This window comes from Cryphonectria parasitica (genome assembly GCF_011745365.1).
Source record: "Cryphonectria parasitica EP155 unplaced genomic scaffold M406scaffold_5, whole genome shotgun sequence".
In the NCBI taxonomy this organism is placed as follows: Eukaryota; Fungi; Ascomycota; class Sordariomycetes; order Diaporthales; family Cryphonectriaceae; genus Cryphonectria; species Cryphonectria parasitica.
In genome coordinates, this window is record NW_024468913.1 from 725,122 (window position 1) to 744,665 (window position 19,544).

The window sequence follows — 19,544 nt, forward strand, 5'->3', positions numbered from 1 at the left end:
ACCCGAAAACAGAGTGGCAACACATTTTTGAGAAGATACCCGTGAGAGAGGTCACGAAACCAGAACAGTGGCTGAAGCTGGTAGCATATGTGCCAGTAACTGTGGCAGACGATATTGTTGAAGATTTGAAAGTGTTCCATGGAGTGAATGTGATGGGAATCCCCTTTTGGCTCAAGAAGCCGGTGGAAGGTGTATATAATGCACCTCTGTGCTTTTCCGTGAAGACGGAAGCTGAAAGGAAGATTTGCCGTGAGGGCCTATGGGTTGGAGGAGTCCGAGTGAACGTCTCGAACTATAGAGCTTTCTCAAAGACTACCCAGTGCTATAGATGTCAAGGGTATTCTCATAACCCGAGCCTGTGCAGAAACCGGCTCAAATGTCGGCTTTGTGGGGGAAACCACCCTACCAAGGCACATCGGTGCCCTACTTGCAACCCTAGTGTACCTTGCGATCACTTGAACGCAAAATGCGCTAATTGCAAAGGCAACCACATGGCAAACAGTGAGAAGTGTGAGGTCCGGCGAGCGTTCTATGCCTAACTCCTTACTATCAGAGGGAATTACTGGCCGATCCCGGCTAGATTCTACCCAAATATCTGTTTTACAGCATGATTGTGGTAGGAGGGATACTGCTCATCACACTCTTTTGGACTCTGCGGTGAGCAGCCGCACTACACTCATTTTCATCCAAGAGCCATACGTGTTCAACATTGATGGCCGCTTCCATACACTGACGCATGCTTCGTATTACCTTCTCTTGCCCACCAGCAGCCCGTCTGCTATAAGGCCTAGAGTAGTGACATACGTTAGGAAGCAGTCGTTGTTGTAATTCTCTTCTTAGTTTGACATGGTTTAAGATGCGGACTTGCAAATTATGGATTTTTATGTCGATGCGGAGCCTTTTACAATTTATCACATTTACAATGAACGTCAACAAGGTTTTGATTTTGGGCTATACACTGTTCAAAGGTTGCTTTTTCAGCTACCTATGAGCAACGGGCCGGCACTGCTTCTGGGAGATTTCAACCTCCATCGTCCTCTCTGGAATGGTGCTACGCACAACCCCAGTCAACTTGCGGACTCTTTTGCAAACTGGTTGCAACGAGGTCTCCTCAGCCCGCTAGTAGATCTAGAGGTTGTCAACTCGAACGGAGGAACCTTTCTGCGGTCTCAGGAAACGTCCGTCATCGATTTAGTATTCACAAAGGGATTCTGGTCTTTTCACTGGTCAGATTGGAACTATATCGATGCTACGGGGTCAGACCACCAAACGATGATAGGTTCCATGACGTGGCGCGTCAGGACACCACTTGAGCACCTCGAAGTTCAAGGAAACCCAGTCCAACTGGCAACTTGCAATCGATGCGGCGCGGACGACAAAGGAATACCCAACCAACTTGCATGAGCACCTGGCTGCAGCCTCTTGGCGCCTTGAGGAGTTCCTGTTTCTACATAATCTGGACATGCAATGCAACTTCGTATACAGCGGTCCATACTGCATGCAGGATTGGGGCCCTGGGAGATTAAGTGGTTGCATACCTAGTATATAGCATTTACTCCAGAACAGAAAGGTACTGCGAGGTACACTTTTTCCTTTTCTCTTTCCCCTGCGAGTAAACTCACTCGCACAGGCCCCGGAGCACCTGTGGAACCAGAGTACCTTACGGAAGCGGGCTTGCGCCTGAGAGCCTCCTGAGTAAGAGCATGCCCCAGCCTCAAAAGGAACTCAAAACCACTTCATTTCAACATCCTTCCTACCGTCCTCTGTAATATCATTCAGACCTCAGCAACACCACGTTCACATCCGTTGCCAACATGTAGCCACCTATGCCATCTGCCACTGCCACTTGGCACAACGATACCTACTCGGCAATCTCCGCTCTCCGGCCTGAGCTCAGCGCCAAAGGGAAGACTGTGGTGATTATTGTTTCGGTCAGTCAAGCTGAGAGAAACTCACATATTGCTATTGCTGACTAGACACCGTCTCAGGGTAGTGGCGTGGGTAGACAAAACGCTCTTTCGTTCGCGAAAGCCCAAGCCGCCCGCATCATTCTGCTGGGACGTCGAGAGGCGAGCTTGCAGGAGACGGCGAGCCTGGTTTCGTCGGCTTCCTCTGGTGTCGAGACGTTGGTCCGGGCAGTCGACACCACCAATCTCGAGGGCTTGAAGACGATCGCCGCCGAGGTCGGGACATGGGACATTCTAGTCATCGCCTCAGTCCACGCGTCTACCGTCTCTACCCTTGCCTCCGCCGACATTGACGAGTGGTGGCAAGGCTTTGAGGTACGTCCATCATGCCTATAAATATTGACTCGTCTCGTCTCCTCTCGTCTCCTCTACCTAGGATCACAGTGGAGAATGTTCGGCTGACTCTACCCTCAATGCAGACCAATGTGAAGGGTCTGGTCTTGGCCGTCAAGGCCTTGCTCCCTACAGCCAACAAAGCCGGTTTGGCCGTGCTGGCTTTGACGAGCCAGACAACGGCCTTTCCGACTGTCATGGGCCCGGGAATGTCTGGTTACAATGCGTCCAAGATAGCCCAAATCAAGGTGGTCGAGTACCAAGCTGCCGAGGAGCCTAACATTTTCGCCGCGACAATCCATCCAGGCATCTGCGACACGGCCGTTCTTGCAAAGAGCGGACTGAAGCCCGATCAGGTCCCATTGGATCAAAGTAAGTTTTAACTTCTCATTCTCGGTGCATGGTCAGATCTTCCCAGATGTGCACCCAGCTTACACCATGTAGTCGCGCTCCCGGGTGATTTTCTCGTGTGGTTGGCGAGTCCCGAAGGATCGTTCTTGAAAGGCCGTTCAGTCTCCGCCAACCGGGACGTTGATGAGCTCAAAGCGCAAGCCGAGAGCATTCAGTCTGGGTTGACCATGACAAGCGGTATCTATGGATGGCCGTACCCCCACACGGGGTCTGCCTGGACGGAGCCAGCAACATCAGCCTGAGGGCAAGCGGCAGACATGGAACGAGGAGCCCCCCAGGCAGCGTGGAATCTCTCATAGACTAGGCAATGGGACTTGTTTTGTTCAAACCTCCTGTATTGAATGACCCGTGACCATTCAGTCTACTCTTTTTCTTATAGTTGGTACTTCAAACCCCAATTTCAAGTTTGCACTTCTTGTCGGCCTAGGTCCTACCCTATAGCCCTGGCAGGGTGGTCAGCCCTGGAGGTCAAGACAAAGGTCTGTCCAATTACATACCAGTACAGTACCTAGTAGGATGTAGTTGACACCAAACCATCTCGAATGACACGGCTGAGAGAACACACAGTTTCATTGGTTTACTATCACCAAAAATGGATAGAATTTGTCGTTATCCTGTTTGAAGCATTCATCTCGACTCCTACCTCATACCAGCAAGTGCCAAACCATCACGTAATCATCAACATCTATCACAGGACCTGATTCTTCCAAACATTGACCGGCCCAGCAGAACAGCATGAACTTGAAGCGTCAAGCTCTATCAAAAGAATGACTGGAGACAAATGTCGCACCCTGACCTTGCCTCGTACCTAGCAGGTAGTAAGTAGCCTTTGGATGGGGATAGAGTCTCGAAGACCACCCGTCAAATGCCCGACTTGATGATCTCGGCTGCTCTCTCGGCAATGGCATATACAGTGGCCATGGTGTTTGCGCGTGTAGCCAACGGAATCACACTGGCGTCGCACACCCGCAGGTTGCGACATCCGTACACTCCCGGAGGGCAGCATCGAGCACGTGCCAACATAGTGGAAGGCACCCACGGCACTCTCACGGACATATTTACGTGCGAGGTCAAGTCCTTCGTCGCCAGCAAATGCTCGTGGACCAGGCGGCAGGGCTGAAGATCTCTTGGCGCCCTCGGACTGGTTGAGACTCTTTGCCAGCGGCGTGGCTGTGGCTGCCATTACTGACTCCACAAATTGCACGTGTCGGGCCAGGATCTCGACGTCGAGTGGATGAGCCAGATAATTCGGGTTGATTTCGAGCCCCAGGTCAGAGGGTTGGTCGTCGTCGTCGGTCTTGCCTTTCGTGATGTGAACAGAGCCGCGCGACAGAGGGGTGAGCGAGCAGCACGGGGATGGAGAAGTAGGTCTCGTTGCCAGGAGGGATCGGCTCCCAGCTTCCGTCAGGAGTGTAAGATGCCCAGCCTGGAACTGTGATGTAGAAAGCGGACGACTCGTCGGCAAACTTGAGGACAGACCGAACGTACGACTTGAGTTTCTCGTCGTACGTGGGAGCTGTCTTGGTGGCACCTGTATCTGATGTCGGAAAAGCGCTGCTGAGTATCATCTCCAGCTCACGCTTGCCTGCTTCCGTGGCGATATTTGGGAAGGGCATGTGCGCCATGACGTTGCCATTGGACTTGGAAAGGAGTCCAGTCTGTCGCCCGTATGCCTCCATGGCGGCACCGAGAGCGGCTGGATCCTGGCGGTTGAGTCCATCGATAGTCTGGAGGCCTTCACCCGTGATAGTCTCGAACGAGAGGGGAACAACAGGATGATTCTGAAGGTTTTCGCCAACGAACGGGTTGTCGACGACAACGGGAATACAGACTGATTCAAGCCGGGCTGCATCTCCAACAACCTGAGAGCTCGAGGAGACGCGGCGAGTTGATCGCACCCGCTGACAAGATGACCTCTGCTCGTGCAAGTCACTTTTTGAACCGAAGCAACTTCGTCGTCCTTGGTCCGGGCGTACTGAACACCCGCAGCGATAGGATCACCACCATCCTCAGTGCTCGGGTTGAACAGGATCTTCTCGACCAGGACCGACGTCCACACGGTCAAATTTGGTCGCGATGTTGCAGGATTGAGGTACGCGGTGCAGGCATAGCTTCGCGTCTTTGACGTGGGGGTCGACGGAGTCGGGGTAAGAGACAGCACCGCTTATGGTGCCTGACAATGGGTGATTGTGCGCCGGGAAGCCAAGTTCAGCGATCGTTTCTCGCCAGACTTGCGGCCACTTGCTGTCCTCATCTGGGACTGGAACTTGGACCGACCTACTAGCACTTTCATCTACTGAGGTTCCGCTCTGTCCGTGAAGGGTGTAGACTTTCTGGAGAGACGCTGAGAGGGTTGCCCAGTCCCAACCTGTGTTGCCAAGCTCCGCCCACTGGCCGATGTTGGATTTGGCACTGACGACAAAATTCATGCTGTTCAGTGCACTTGAGCCTCCCAACAGGCGGCCCTGGGCAATTCCCATCTGATGGCCGCCAAGCCCGTGCTGGGGCGTGGTCTTGAAGCACCAGTCGGCGGAGGAGCCAGCTAGCTCCACCCACATCTGTTTGGAGTGTCAGCTTGGTCCTTTCAATCCTGAAGTCGGCCTCGGATGACTTACGGCAGGGACATTGACTCGAGGGTCGGCTCCAAGGTCCTCACCCGCCTCAAGGACGAGTACCTGGACTTTGGGGTCTTCCGTGAGTCGGGAAGCGAGGACGAGGCCTGCGGTGCCTCCGCCGACGATGATATAGTCGAAAGAATCCGGCGAGGAAGAAGCCGCCATGATTGAAAATTGACTGTAGATCCAGAGATTAACTAAACCGATGTAGGTGCGTATAGCAGGGAGATCAAGATTATCTCGAGATGGCGCGCCAGCTGGAAGTTGACCCGCTCGAATACATACATAGCAGGCGCAGTTCGAGCTTTTGAGGTCAGATCACGTTCGACCAACAGCATTCAACAAACCGATCTTGGGCGGACCTTTCTATGCAGTACCAAAGTACTCAAACCAAAGACTGGAATAGAATGCATCCTGAACGAGTGGATTACATTGAGCCCTGCCCTGGCTACAAGTTGCCGGCTGGTTGGGATGGCCAGGGATCTTGCCAAAAGACGTTGGCTAGTGTAACGCTGTTCGCGGGCTTTTGAGAGGTGGATTTACTTGCGTTGTCACCAACGCTCCATGTACTCTATATTTTATACAAGTATATACAGTAATCGATACGGTCTACCAGCCTGCAGGGAGAGAGCATACTATGCATAGTACACTATGTGCATTGATATCCACAGTAAGTCATCTGTAAGATTGCAACGGGCCGTTCCATTATTGCTTACCTGCATTCTGCATGTGTTACCGGGGCATCGACAGTCTCATCAGTGTCAAAGGGATGTTCGAAATTCTGCCCCATGCAGGTGGCTCGGGATAAGATCACAGAGCCCGGTCCAACAGCTGAGCCCACACCTACTATTTCGTAGGTAGCCATCTTTCTAGCCCCCAATACCAACGACCTCGGATTTCCCCATATATTGAATAATGGTGGGCCTGGCAGGGCTAATCTACCATTCGGAAATGAATTCCGAAGACATTGCAACAGACACTAGCTGACTGCCTGATCCAACTGGCCAGCTTCTCAGCCCTGATTACATGCATTCTACCAGAACGCCTCGGGCTGTTTGAGATGCTTGGATGCCTATAGGTATAGAGCTCTCCAGAGCTGCAGGCCTATCTACCATCGCTGATCGGGGCCGCTGTCCACAGATATTACCACAGTACTATATGTTACCTATAGGATATGCACCAATGAAGGATGATCGGACAGGAGAAGCATCCGAGGGATTACAGTTTCTGATATTAAAGTAGTCCGGCATAATAATGCCTCTTGCTGCGTAGGATCTGAGATACATACAGTACCTAGTATCTGCGTAACTTGTGGGCCAAGGCCTTTGCAGCTGTTTCTCCGGTAGTTAGCGGGGAAAGGTATAGATTGTGTTTGTTCATTTGTGGGCTTTGCAGCCATGTCTCCTTGCGGGGGGGGGGGGGGGCAGCTGGAGATGTTTGTATTTATGTACTAGATGGCTGTAGATAGATAGGACTTACTGCTGAGGCTTACAAAGTAGGTAGTGAAACTCGACTAGTTATTGCATTGGATATGATGACACTAACATTCAGACTATTTTGCTACAAGTCGAGAGTTCCCAGATGTTCCGTTTTAAATATAATCCTCGCAGTCTTTGCAGCCTGTTTTCCTTTTTCACTGGGAGCTCGACACTCTTATATCATAATATATGATTAGTAAATAGAGTGTCCTCCTTTATTTTATTTTCTGGGAGTGATTCAGTATCACATTTACTCTTATAATGCCTTCTCAGCTACTACCCATCGCCTGTAGTTTGGGTATTCTTATTTGCGTCAGCGCTCATGTTGATCTCTTCATCCATGGCGAGTAGCATATCCACGCGTTATGCATCGTGAGATTGCATCTCGCAATACTTCTCATTGTCTTTAGCGGTATGCAATTCTGTAAAGCTGAAACTATGCTTGCAAAACTATTTATGGGCCTCGCTACTGCTACTGTCAGCTATATTATCGCTGTATTGGGGAGCATTCTCCTGTATCGTATCATCCCAGGCTTATACTGATTATCTGACTTTTCAGGGCTATTCTTGGTCCGGGTATCCAAACTCTGGCATGTTTGGGCATGCTGAAGCTCCATGAATCATTTCTTTCTTGAAAATTTATTTCACAAATATGGAGATTTCATGCATACAGGGCCATTAGAGATTACTGTGTTCCATCCCGACGTATATCTCGCCACAGATAGACCGGATACTGAATGCATCAAGTCAGAGTAGTATGACCTTCTCTATTCAGATCGAGTACTGCTCATAATAAGAGATCATATTGTATACGATGCTTGCAGAAGAGACTGGAAATAGAACCTGCTCGTCCATATCGCCTGGGGCCCTGAGCCCTGGCAAAAAAGAGAATAAGTCCGATGTTTATATCCGTATAGAGATGCTCCCAGCAGTTTGGTACAGAGCTCTATGTACTGAAAGGCTTCCCATGGTGGAATTCTCTATTGGGTATTGCTAGTTGCCGGCTCAGAGGCACTCATGATGGGACAATGATGCCATACTTCTCATAATCGAAGTGCTCCAGACTTGATAAGTTTTCAGCCCAGCTATAAATCTCTCCTGCTTGCCAACCGTCACCAACTGCAAACTCTCCTGATCTGCTAGCCAGGGCGTCTCCGTACCGTGCTTGATATAGAGCTGCCACGTCTGCATGCGAGACCCAAACCACTCTCATCCCAGCACGTCTCCCAGCTTCAACCCCGGCTATACTGTCCTCAAATACTAGATATTCGCTGCGTTGGATGGGTCTCTCACCAGAGCCTGAATTCAACACCCCCAGGGCTAGGAGATATATATCAGGGGCTGGCTTCCCTCGACCAGGTCGCATGCGCGGGTCATCACCCAGGATTCGTCGTTCGCCCTGGAAGAAGCTAACAAGCTTCTTCATTTCAGCCTCGAAGTCTTTAGCTCGTATATATCGCTTCTGGTACTAGACGCCAGTGCTAACTGAACCCTGAACTCTGAGGCAGTAGATGCGCAGTTCTCTAAGGCCCTAAATGCGCAATTTAGGTTCGATAAAAGCTGCAGTGCGCCAGGCAGCAGCTGGCAGTCCTGGAATAATTGTTAGATATATTCCAGCAATTCGCAGGCACATTGCTTGCGGGAGATTAGTAGCTGTGCGGCGTTGTGGAATACGTCTGAGAAGGTTGAGTTTGGAATACCCATAAGCTTTGCTCGAATGGACAATATTAAAGCCAGCCTCCCGTGTTTTGCTAAAAGGTGGTTTATAGAGAAGGTGATAATATTCTCCGAGTTGATGAGAAGCTCATCCATATCGAAAATACGTGCACATACAGCAGGAAGGCTGGAGCAGTTTGTATTAGTCTTTAGCAATATGTATTCCATGAGACTCCGAGCCCTCTAGGAATATTCCATACGAACATCCACCTATATAAATAGCCGACTTACTCCTCCTTGCACGAGGCCATGGCCCTATTTACATTTGATAGGTCCAACTTTGGCTAGCAGAAATCGGGAAGAGAGTTATTGTTTAAGTCTTGTAATTCGACGGAAGAGTGTTGCAGCACAGCAAGGCAGAGGTTAGGAGCAAGGTGAAATACTCTGTACTTGTTATTGCGCGAGGAAGGGAAGGAGAATTACTCTGTATCATGTATTTAGGCCAGGCGCGATACCATACCACAGTACCAGGCATGAGTACAAACTTCCGCCCGAGGTTTGTACTGCCAAACGAATTATCATCGGGCACTTACTTCCAGCCAGAGTCTCACGCCGTCTCACTCCGTTGCATGAATGACTGACAACTGACTGACAAAGCTAGTTTGCCATATATTTAGCGCTGCATGTAGATACAGCGTCACTATCACTATTATAGTAGTATCTAGTGTGTGATTGTCTTGTTATATCCCACCGCCTTCCATGGTTATCATTCGACAATATTTTCCCGAAACCCTCTCCCCCCTCTACCCAACAATGCCTTCCACCTAAAGTACCCCACCCCCCTTTCCCAGTCTATCAAATCTTAAATCCCCAAAGACCGAACTCCACCGCATATGCTTCTTCCAGGAAAGGAAAATTAGACCAAAATAAACAATAAAGAGTAAAGGTACCCAATTTACCAACCCAAAAAACAAGGGGGAAGGTAAAAGTTCCCTTCACTATTGGTTCTTTACGCCACCCTCACGTTGAGGTGTGGATTGTGCCTCTCCAGCAGTAGCTGTTGTGATGCCTCCTTCAGAAGCACTGTGGCCCTCATCAACCGTCCTCTTCTCCTCGTCATCGGCACGCTTCTTGCTTGGCTGCAGGGTAGTCAACCCCGTCTTATGTTCGGTGTGCTCTTTGCTCAGCGTCCTTCCGCCGACAAAGAAGCTGATAATCAGGCCGAGTCCACTGTTTTCACGCCGTTCAGTTAGCCAAAGAAAATACACTTGAACGTCATCACCATTATAATGAATGCCACATCAGGAAAGGGAAAACACTCACGCAAATGCGACGTAGAAGATAAACATCTTCTGTAGAGCCTGCCAGTAAGCAGCCTGCGCAATTCCCCTCGCCGGCTCGGACAGAGCTGCCACCTGGCCCACGCTCGATGCCGCATTGTCGCCCGTCAGCAGATCCGCCGTCTGCTGGCCTAGCTCATTCTTGAGCGTGGTGTACTGCTTCTCCATCGCGTTGTCAAAGAGCACGCCGCCAACCACAATCGAGATGGAGGTCGACAGCTGGCGCACGAACATGTAGGTGCCCGTGGCGCTGGCGATCTCCCTGGGCTGCACAGCGCTCTGCAGAGCAATGAGGGGCGACTGGAAATTGGGGCCGACGCCGAGGCCGAGCACGATCTGGAACAGGATGATCTTGGGCCAGTTCGGGTAGTCGTCCAGGTCGATGAGGAGGCCGTAACCCAGAGTCATGAGGGCAAAGCCGCCGATGATGGGCGGAAGGTATTTGCCCGTCTTTTTGATGACAAAACCTGCCAGGGCAGACATGCAGCCGAGGACAAAGGTGAAGGGCAGGACGTAGACGCCAGACAGGAGAGCGTTGGCGCCGAGGACACCCTGGAAATACAGCGGCATGTAGTAGCTCACTGAGATGAAGACGAAGCCGTGACAGGCGCACAGACCAAGCAAGGCCAGGTTCCGAGGGTCTTTGAAGATGCGCACGGGGATGATAGGATACTTGGCAACATACACCTCGACGAGGACGCACGTGCTGGCAATCACCACACCGAACACGAGGAGGCAGATGACGGTGGCTGACTGCCACTTGTAAGTGCCACCCGCCAGCTCTAAGCCCAGCAGGAACATCAAAGTTCCACCGACAATGGTGAGGGAGCCGAGCCAGTCGACAGCTGCCAGCCCTTGCTTGATGGGTGTTCGGGGGTTGTGCACTTTGAGGGTGCAGTAGAGAATGACCAGAGCCAGGCCGGCGACAGGCAGGTTGATGTAGAAGCACCACTTCCATGTAGCCTTTGTCGTGAAGACGCCACCCAGAACTTTGATCTTGATTAGCATACGCACACAGATTCATCATCGAGGGCGTCAAAGAAAGGGGGGGGGGGGCAGTAACATTATAAGTAGACGAAGGACAGAAAGAAGAAGAAAAAAAAGTAACGTACCAGGTCCAAAGCCACCAGCAACAGCCCATACAAGCCCGACGAAACCCAGATAGACGCCTCTCTTCCTGACTGAGAACATATCGCTGATACAAATATTCACCAAGATCAAAGATCCACCACCCCCTATGCCCTGAATCGCACGGCCAGTAATAAGCATGGCCATATTGTGACTAAGACCACAGATGAGAGAGCCAATCCAGAAGACCGACACTGCCGCCAGCAGGACCGGCTTCCTTCCAAAGATATCGGATATCTTGCCCCAGGAGGGCGCTGCAGCCGCATTGGCCAGAAGATAAGCACTTCCGATCCACGTGTAGCCGGCAGACGAATTGAAATCCGCAGAAATTGTCGGTATGGCCACAGTAGTAATTGTCACATCCAGAGCTGCCAGAAAGACGGCCGAGCACAGCGCCGCCACGATCATGGCCGTCTGCAATTTGGTGCGCTGGTCCTCGGGTGCAGCGCCGGGCTTCTGCGGGTCCTGAGCTGCTGGGGTCCCGGCTTGCGCGTCTGCTGTCTTTGCGGTGGCTGTGGAGTCGGGTAGTTCTCCTGACAGGCCTCGCGCTGCCGGTTCACACTCTGCTGCTGCTGCTGCGGTCGATTCTGGGTCTCCTGCGGCAGAGGTCGTCGTCTTCTTCTTCATCCCCTGTGCGCTGCCGCCCTGCGCATTGCTGCCGCGCGTCGCATTCATGGCGACCAGGGACTCATAGCTCGCTGAGCTCAGACTGTCCGAGTCACTTGTTGTGGGCAGTTTTTTCTCCTGGTCGACGGTTGCGCCGCTGCTCCGGCTGGCTGATGTTGTGTGACCAGCAGCCATGGCGGTGGTCGCCCCCTGCCGTAGGTCTGGAAGGATGAAGGGGCGTCTTGATCTGTAGATGGGGTTTTGCCTGACTGAATTCCAAGATAGCTCCCTCTCCTCTGGGTTTAGGTGGTAGAGTTGTAGTGTAGTGGCCAGGCGTAAAACTAGGAGATCCGGGGCTCAACCGTGGGGGTGTGGGCGGGGTACAATAACAACAATAAAAACAGCAGCGAGAAAAAACAATCTTTGGAGAGTGTCACAAGGAGAGTATTTTTTTTTCCAGCAGTTGGCGGAGGGCGCCGACGCAGTCAGGATTGTATGCACGGAACTGCTGATCTATCCGGTGAGGCCCGACTTCAAATCATGGATCCGAGGCAGAGGGGCGTGCGAGGGCGGACAAGCGAAAAGGAAAGAAAGAACAACAGGTGTGGTCTTGACCCAGTCTTGATGTTCTTAAATGATAAGAAGGAGAAAAGGACGACGACGACGACACACATGCAAAGAGCATACACACACGTTGACATCCCTCACGCTCGTCTTAATCCCTGACGCCGGCGGACTTAAGTAATTACGAATCCATTTCAAAGCGGAGACAGGGTCGAGCCAGCAGCTCGGGAAAGGAGGAACCAGTTTACGCCTACGCAGTTGCCACGGCCAGCCGGGTCAAAGAGGAGACGACTTGGTTCTGTTTTTTTAAGGCAACTCCTGTGGGGCAGCAACCTCTTAGAATCAAACGGCGTGCCGTGGCCCGTTTGTTCATGGTGGGACAATAGCTAGAAAACGGGTCACGAATGCCTGCAGCTTATGTACATAACAGCGCAGAGGCCCAGAATTGAATGCCGAGCAGCCGGGGAACAAGATGCAACGACGGGGTTGTGCTCCAGCGCAGACAGTTGCCCGGAAGCAGATGGTGCTGAGTGTTGACGTTGGGGGGGGGGGGGGATCTTCACACCTCATGTCATCATTGACTTTTTTTTTGGCATTCCCATATCAGATAGGGTGTGGTCAGAAGACCAAGTAGTACATAGTACAAAGTATCTCACAATTGGGAGGAGGTCAGACTTTCACAGAGTACCTAAAATCCGAATGAATGTCACACAGAGGCGGCTTCTAACTACACTGCTACAACCAACCACCACGTGTTGTCCCTGTCGAAACCCGCCCGACTCGTTGCTCGCAGTCCGAGGGGGGGCTCACTGAGATTAGCTTCTTTTTACCATCGGATGGGTTTTTGCCGCTTGTGCTGGTGTGCTGGACCTCCCAAGATCATCGTGTGTTACCAGGGGCCTGAGACATGGGCAAAACTGAGCTCGGCTCGCCTCGAAGTTATCGGGAATAATGACCACAGTTACACCCTCTGCGGCTAGAGTTTTCCAACGGGACCTTGTCTCAGATTTTTCGCAGATGGTACTAGTATTATTCGAACTAGCCTGGGCTCTACAGCATCCTTTTTCCCTTTTTTTTGTTTTGTTTTTCCTCTCTGTCTGTCCCATTTGCGTTCACTAGCGAAAAGTGAAAGAGCCACTTAAGATTCTCGCTCTCTCTCTCCGCGTCTAATTTGGTGTCGTGCATAAGCAGCCCCCATCGCACTCCATCGGTTGTGGTGGATTCTGGCCAGATACTCGGAACGAACAGCTCGATCTCCGTCGCATCGGAGATAGCCGGCCTGAATTACGACCTTGGCCGAGCATGTGGTGGGCTCGGACACCGGTGAAAAAGGCAAAAGGAAACAACTGTCGGGCACGGAAGATTCACCGGCCGGACCAGTGCTGCCGTAGGATCTCGGTAGACCGAGAGTCTATTTCGAACACGTACTGGTTGTGCCTGTATATATCGCATTATATTTACACATGATACGAAGAGTCAAGCCGCGACACGTGTCTTCCGCGCGATTCTGTACCCTTGGAACAAGAAAGATAGGATCATAATTATTGTCTTGAGTAATGTTTTTCCTAATATAGTATGTTAGAAGGCCTTGACTAAGCGTGTATGTTGCAGACACTGTTTGTTTGCTTTAGCTTAAGACAAGGGGCCTAGACAAATTATTGCATTAAAAGGGGTGCCTTCAGCTCCAGTCCTATAAGGCATAATGAGAGCAATGATTTGGAAATGAAATCACTCAGACACAATGAAAAGGGGTGCTGACCATGGTTCGTTTCTGTAACGAATTGAAACTATTTTGTTGATCAAAGAAAAAGAAGAAGAAATACAGTGGCTGCAGCGAACGAACACTTCACTTGTAATTTATTCAAGTATACATTGGTTACCTGAGCAGGATTGGCAATTGACCTTGTAGGTTAACAAGCCCATCTTGGTAGCCATTTTACTTTGCATTCACAATATTTAAGAATGACTCTGCGACTTCAAACACAACACCTCTAGCATCTTTTCGCCCTGACCCTGCATTTCTCCAGCAGACTGTCCAGGCCTTCCCGATCCTCATCCAGGTGTAACTTGTGCAGATTCGGAAATACATTGTGCCCCAACCAGCAATGGAGGTCACCATCGTACTCCGCTTCGGGCCAGTGGGTTGGGAGAGTACAGTCATCGAAGACGACGTACCGCTTCGCGAAGGCGTTGTACTCCTCGTTTTTGGAGACAGGATCACCAACCTCATGTGAGTCGAAAGCATCCGAGCCGAGACCATTAAAACTGAAACCGATCAGATTTGGGAGACCGTCGGCAATCCTGGCGAAGAAATCGCTCCACTTGCCGTCGTAGCCGTATGATTTGGTCCTTGCATCGTCTCCGTATTTCTCCATGGGATACCAGTCATGCGTCTTGACCTGCCAACCCTCCACGTTCTCATTCCTGATGTTGAGCCTAGCTGCGATCATGCCGCGATGTATGATTAGGCGCTTTATAGACTTTTGAGCAAGGATCCAGTCGAGCGAATCATCGTGTGCTGGCGTATAGTAGCGCAGAGAAAGGGTCTCGAGATTCGGGAACGAGAGATCGCAAGGGTTGAAATATGCTGGCAATGGACCCCAGTTATCGGCCAAGTGGTGGAGTGAGAGTGCTTTCAAGTTCTGCGAGATAGGGCTCAGCCAATCCGCGCACAGATGGGCAAGAAATGTCCGTAGTTCCACTTTCGTGTAGTCGTGATCAGGTCCATGCTCGTTGTATTCCTGTACCATCATGAGGTGCTGCATAGCAGAGTCAGCAGTCTGTAATAGAATTGTCGCCGAAAGAGAGAAATAGGAATCTGTGATTACATCCACGATGATGTAATTGCACGCACCAGCTCATGAAGGTTGTCCATGACGCCCCTGAAGAGATCAGACTTTGTAAATTCTGGCAGTGGGTAGTTTTGCAAATGAACTATCGATAACTTGCGAATCTTTCTGTTTTCTCCATTGGATGCTCGGCGCTCAATAGCTCCGAAGATACTGACGAGCATCTCCTCCCGCTGCTCGGGAAATTCCCCCACATACTCATCGGACCAGCCCGCGTTGACCGACTCTTCGCCCGCACATTCTTCGGTGAAGACGATCTTGATAGATGAGACGTTGGGTAGCCTTTCAAGTGCTCTCAGGCTTTGCTCCCAGTTGTCTGGAAACTCATCGTACTTATGATCAGTTTCAAGTTTCTCACGGGTCTGTATAGTGACGTGCCAGGGAAGGTGTCGAAGTCTTTCGTCTTGGACAATGTTGTTCCATCTCTCCATCATATCTTCCCCAGGCGACAGGAACACGTCCCTGAACATCTCGCTGGCGGCATGGTTTTCCATGCCTCTGTTGACAAGGCGTACGCTCTTCAGGTCTCCCTTGCCGACGTATTGGACGATGTGCCTGGTCAATTCAGGTGCAAGACGATCGAGCCCCGAGGCAATCTGATCGATGCTTGACGGTTGTGCCTCGTCGTAAGATGACATGTTGGAGCTGCTTTCCAAGGTGATCGAATTGTTTGAATCACTGCTTTGATCTCGCTGCCATGCCACGTCGACGATCCTGATTTTATAGCTGCCCAAAAAATTAAAAAAAAATCGTGAAAACAATGGCTGTGCCCCGTTTACTGTTGCCTAAAGTAAGCAAGCACTAGTTGATCTAGGCATCTTACCTCATCAAAGGACATCCATGCAATCTTTCTCAACCCTCTTGCTCTTTATTGAAACAGGTACGATTTGCCAAATCAAGTGCTTTGCTCTACAATGGGCAGTTGGAATTCAGTTTATCATGCTTAAGTGATGTTTGGACCAGAAACAGGGCACGTGAGCCACTGATTGGTGGAAGTCCCTGCATACTAGCGTGCACTGGCTGAAAACATTGAAACCTTCATTTTTTTTAAAAAAAAAAATTTCTTTTGGTATAGAAAAGGGCGACTGGGGGTCCTCGAGTGAAAGTTTAGATAAGGGAGTGGCTTTCGCGGAATTCTTTCTACATCACCAAGAGGATGTGGACTGCTTGCGAGACAGTTGACATGACAATTCCGTGTAAGGAAGAGCATGTGATTAGTGAATTAACAGCAACGAAGATCTGCCAATATGCAATACTAGAAAAGTAGTTGAACAAGTTGATTAATAATAACAAAAAGTCAAACCTGACCACGAATGCCAATACACATTGAGAGGCATTGATGCTGTTACGATTAAGACGCAGCCGGTTCTTTGCGCCGACCTTTTTGTGTCAATAGAGGCCAGATGACTTTTCTGGTCTGTTCTGGTACATGGGACTCAGCAGAAGGGATTTTTATGAAGTTTCAAGAGCACTCGTGGCGGCCCTGGCATTATGGCTAAGTAGACGCTGAGCTAGCAATTACCACAGGCCTCAATAATTGATAAGAAAGTGTGTCAGAGCTGCGATCACGCCTAAAGAACGAATCCAACAAGTCGAGATTTATCGAGAAACAGCACCATGGTCTCCACACCAGTTCATCAACACAAGTTCCAATAGGACTGCAATCAATATCTGCCGAATCACTCGAGAGGATTAGTCACCATCATGATCAGCCAATTTTTTCATCTTCACTTGAGCGACTTCAGCTTCTTTACCACCTCGTCGTGCATTCGCACAACCTTGACGCCTCCCTTCTCCAGCTCTCGTGTACACTTTGCCCAGCCATCCGCGTCCGCCACAGCCCTGGTGGCCTCCTCCACAACATACGTCGTGAACCCCTCCCTCGCAGCATCCACAGCCGTGGACTTGACGCAGTAGTCATACGCAAGCCCCACCACATACACATGCGTGACGCCCTTCTCCTTCAGGATCCCCACCAGCCCGGAGTCGCTGACACGAGGGCTCTTGAAGGGATCGTAGAACGCGCTGTACATCTCCACCCTCGCGTCCTGGCCCTTCCTGATCACCTTATCTACCTTGGAAGTGTCGAGCTCAGGGACCAGCTCCGCGCCCTTGGATCCCTGGATGCAGTGCACCGGCCAGAGGCGGGTCTCGTACTTCTCGACGGGATTGTGCGGGTTGATTACCGTCGCGGTGTCAGTGAAGGGCTTCTTGCCTGGGTGGTTCGTCGCGAAGGAGATGTGGTTCTCAGGGTGCCAGTCCTGCGTGGCGATGCGGATCGCGAAGCTGGGCTGGGCGAGGAGCTCGTTGACGGGTCCGGCGATGTCGCGGCCTTCTGTCACTGCGAGGGAGCCATGTGGTGGACAGAAATCCTCTTGAAGGTCCACTATGACAAGCGCTGGCACGAAACTTGGGGAAGCCATATTGGAGAGTCTTGAGACTGAGGTTCGAAGCTTTGGTAGGCACGATGTCAAAAGGCGTATAGAAAGTCTTGTGTTTGATGCAGTGATGCGATTTTGTAGTAATCATGATAAATGACGACGGTTAGGTTGCACAAGACCCTAACCCTTTTGACGCCGTTCCGCTGTTTGCGTAAATACTAAAGATTCATCGCCGGATTCGACTCACAATACTTACTAATCTACTTGCTTAAGTGCTAAGTAAGTATTATTAGAAGACTGGCAGAAATTATTGATGATCAGAAGGAAAGAAACAAGGAAAGGGACCATTCGGAAAAGGCAAAATGAATATAGGGAGATAGCCCCTCATAATTGATTCCAGCACAATACTTGGTAGTCACTGATGAGCATCTTCGGAAGACAAAAAGAAACATTGTGGTCAAATAAAAATACTGGAAGGTGCATGATCAATCTTCACCTTCAGCTATATGCTGCCCTGGTTACCCACAGATATATTCCCACCACCCATCTCGTTTTCTTCAAGGTCATCCTCATTCAATGAAACTTGAGCCTCAGGGCCCGCATCTTCAGAGATCACTCGCACCCCAGGATCTTGATCTGCACTTTCCAGATGATGAATTGTAATGTCTTGTTCTGGGCCTTGGTTGTTCACAGGAGACACTGCCCCAGCACTCTCAGCCCAGCTGTCTCTGCTTTCACTCCGCCTGCTACCGGTCGAAGGGCTCCGAGAAGGCCTGTCCAGAGGCCTGTAAAGGGGCCCTATTTCATCGAAGACATGGTCCACGTCGTGCATGTCAAGTCTATGTCGATAGCATTTCGTACAGAGAGAGACATGAGGGCATTTGAAGCAGACCCACATGATCCCCCATATCCTCTGTTGAAGTATCTTGTAAGAATTACAACATAACAAGCCATATTGGTATTCATAGTCTAGCCAAGCTGACTTACAGCGAAGCAACTCGAACAAAATCGGCCCTTAAAGTGTCCAACTTGGATATCGTGGTCAGCGTCATTCCACACTTCCACCTTTCCATTCCGGATCCTCTCTAGAGCAGCGTTCTTGGGTGTAAGCATGTCCTGTATGACTGGATCTGCGATAGTGAAGGTGGCTATTTTCAGAGCCGACCAAGATGTTTCTACGTCGGCAGGATCACCCAGCCCACGACCTCGGGTCCACAGATCAGCACCCTTGTCCAGTAACTGCTAAAACACATCAGGGTTACTTGTAGATCGGGCTGCCCACATGAGCGGCGTCCATCCGTCGGAATCTGGCACGTCAACATCTTTCACCAGCTTCCCCCCCAAGAGGTACTCAAAGCAGTCAGAGAACGAGCCCGAATTAGCGAAGTGGATTGGCATGCGTCCGAAGTTGTCCGTAGCATTAGTATCTGCGGGTTTCTTGCCAGTAAGTAGGATTTGCAGGCCATGCTTCGAAATGCCTATAGCCGCCAGATGGGCAGCCTGGCGGCCTTGATCATCAGATACTTCGAGGTCAGCTCCACGGCGCACGAGGAAATCAAGAATTTTCGTATCCACGTGATCTCTGGAATCGAAGCGCTTGAAAGCTGCGTTAATGTTGGGATACTTGAGGATGCCGCCTGGGCCATTCACGTCAACCTTGACATCATCGACCAGGTATCGCACCATTCTCGCACGCACACCATCATCGCGTATACCAAGAGCTGTGTATAGTAGCGATCCACCAAAAATGGGACGCACGACAGTGTGGTCGATTTTGGCATCGATCAACATCCTGAGATTCACCCTGACCTTTGCATGGACAACAAGGTACTCTGAAACGTCGAAGTTACCCGCGTTGATGGCAGAATACAGTGGGGTTTGCTCTTCTTTATTCTCCTGGTCCGTCGGGGCCCCTGCCTGGGCAAGCAGCTTGACGGTTGTGACCGGCGTGGCGAAGTGCACCTTGTGCAGCAGCGTATCTCCATTGTTGTCCACAACAGAGAGGTTTGTTCCGCGAGCAAGCAGTAGCTTGATGCATTGCTCTGCGCAGACAGGATCGGGCATAAGGAGACAGACGGCCAGGGCTGTTAGTCCGTCCGGATTCTGTAGATCTGGGTCTGCGCCCGCCTTCAGCAAGATCCCGACACAAGCTGCTGGGCCATTCCGACAGGCGATATGCAGCGGCGTGCAGCCTACATCGTCTCGAACCGTTGATT

The 19,544-nt window shown here is 50.8% G+C and overlaps 7 protein-coding genes across 7 annotated transcripts; 1 reads left to right on the top strand and 6 right to left on the bottom strand.

The window, feature by feature from the left end:
• Positions 1–1,826: 1,826 nt before the first annotated feature.
• Positions 1,827–2,953, top strand: M406DRAFT_330624 (NAD(P)-binding protein; the record flags this gene model as incomplete). Its single annotated transcript, XM_040920545.1, has 4 exons — positions 1,827–1,931; positions 1,989–2,282; positions 2,387–2,672; positions 2,745–2,953. The coding sequence occupies 4 exons, from the start codon at positions 1,827–1,829 to the stop codon at positions 2,951–2,953; spliced, it is 894 nt and encodes a 297-aa protein (XP_040775239.1).
• A 619-nt stretch (positions 2,954–3,572) lies between these two features.
• M406DRAFT_339921 (alcohol oxidase) lies at positions 3,573–5,491 on the bottom strand (the record flags this gene model as incomplete). Its single annotated transcript, XM_040921500.1, has 6 exons — positions 3,573–3,700; positions 3,747–4,008; positions 4,043–4,573; positions 4,645–4,830; positions 4,868–5,269; positions 5,327–5,491. The coding sequence occupies 6 exons, from the start codon at positions 5,489–5,491 to the stop codon at positions 3,573–3,575; spliced, it is 1,674 nt and encodes a 557-aa protein (XP_040775240.1).
• Positions 5,492–7,819: 2,328 nt separating this feature from the next.
• M406DRAFT_339922 (uncharacterized protein) lies at positions 7,820–8,771 on the bottom strand (the record flags this gene model as incomplete). The annotated part of the gene is made up of 3 exons (XM_040921501.1): positions 7,820–8,244; positions 8,436–8,647; positions 8,752–8,771. The coding sequence occupies 3 exons, from the start codon at positions 8,769–8,771 to the stop codon at positions 7,820–7,822; spliced, it is 657 nt and encodes a 218-aa protein (XP_040775241.1).
• A 267-nt stretch (positions 8,772–9,038) lies between these two features.
• Positions 9,039–11,729, bottom strand: M406DRAFT_339923 (uncharacterized protein; the record flags this gene model as incomplete). The annotated part of the gene is made up of 5 exons (XM_040921502.1): positions 9,039–9,052; positions 9,545–9,690; positions 9,784–10,789; positions 10,913–11,398; positions 11,489–11,729. The coding sequence occupies 5 exons, from the start codon at positions 11,727–11,729 to the stop codon at positions 9,039–9,041; spliced, it is 1,893 nt and encodes a 630-aa protein (XP_040775242.1).
• Positions 11,730–14,089: 2,360 nt separating this feature from the next.
• On the bottom strand, positions 14,090–15,585 carry M406DRAFT_259903 (uncharacterized protein; the record flags this gene model as incomplete). The annotated part of the gene is made up of 2 exons (XM_040917327.1): positions 14,090–14,857; positions 14,953–15,585. The coding sequence occupies 2 exons, from the start codon at positions 15,583–15,585 to the stop codon at positions 14,090–14,092; spliced, it is 1,401 nt and encodes a 466-aa protein (XP_040775243.1).
• An 818-nt stretch (positions 15,586–16,403) lies between these two features.
• M406DRAFT_351658 (Isochorismatase hydrolase) lies at positions 16,404–17,370 on the bottom strand (the record flags this gene model as incomplete). The annotated part of the gene is made up of 1 exon (XM_040922643.1): positions 16,404–17,370. The coding sequence occupies one exon, from the start codon at positions 17,368–17,370 to the stop codon at positions 16,675–16,677; it is 696 nt and encodes a 231-aa protein (XP_040775244.1). The 3' UTR covers positions 16,404–16,674.
• Positions 17,371–17,940: 570 nt separating this feature from the next.
• M406DRAFT_330629 (ankyrin) lies at positions 17,941–19,392 on the bottom strand (the record flags this gene model as incomplete). The annotated part of the gene is made up of 3 exons (XM_040920546.1): positions 17,941–18,000; positions 18,316–18,458; positions 18,591–19,392. 3 exons carry the CDS (start codon positions 19,390–19,392, stop codon positions 17,941–17,943), a joined length of 1,005 nt encoding a protein of 334 aa, XP_040775245.1.
• Between the last annotated feature and the right edge of the window lie 152 nt (positions 19,393–19,544).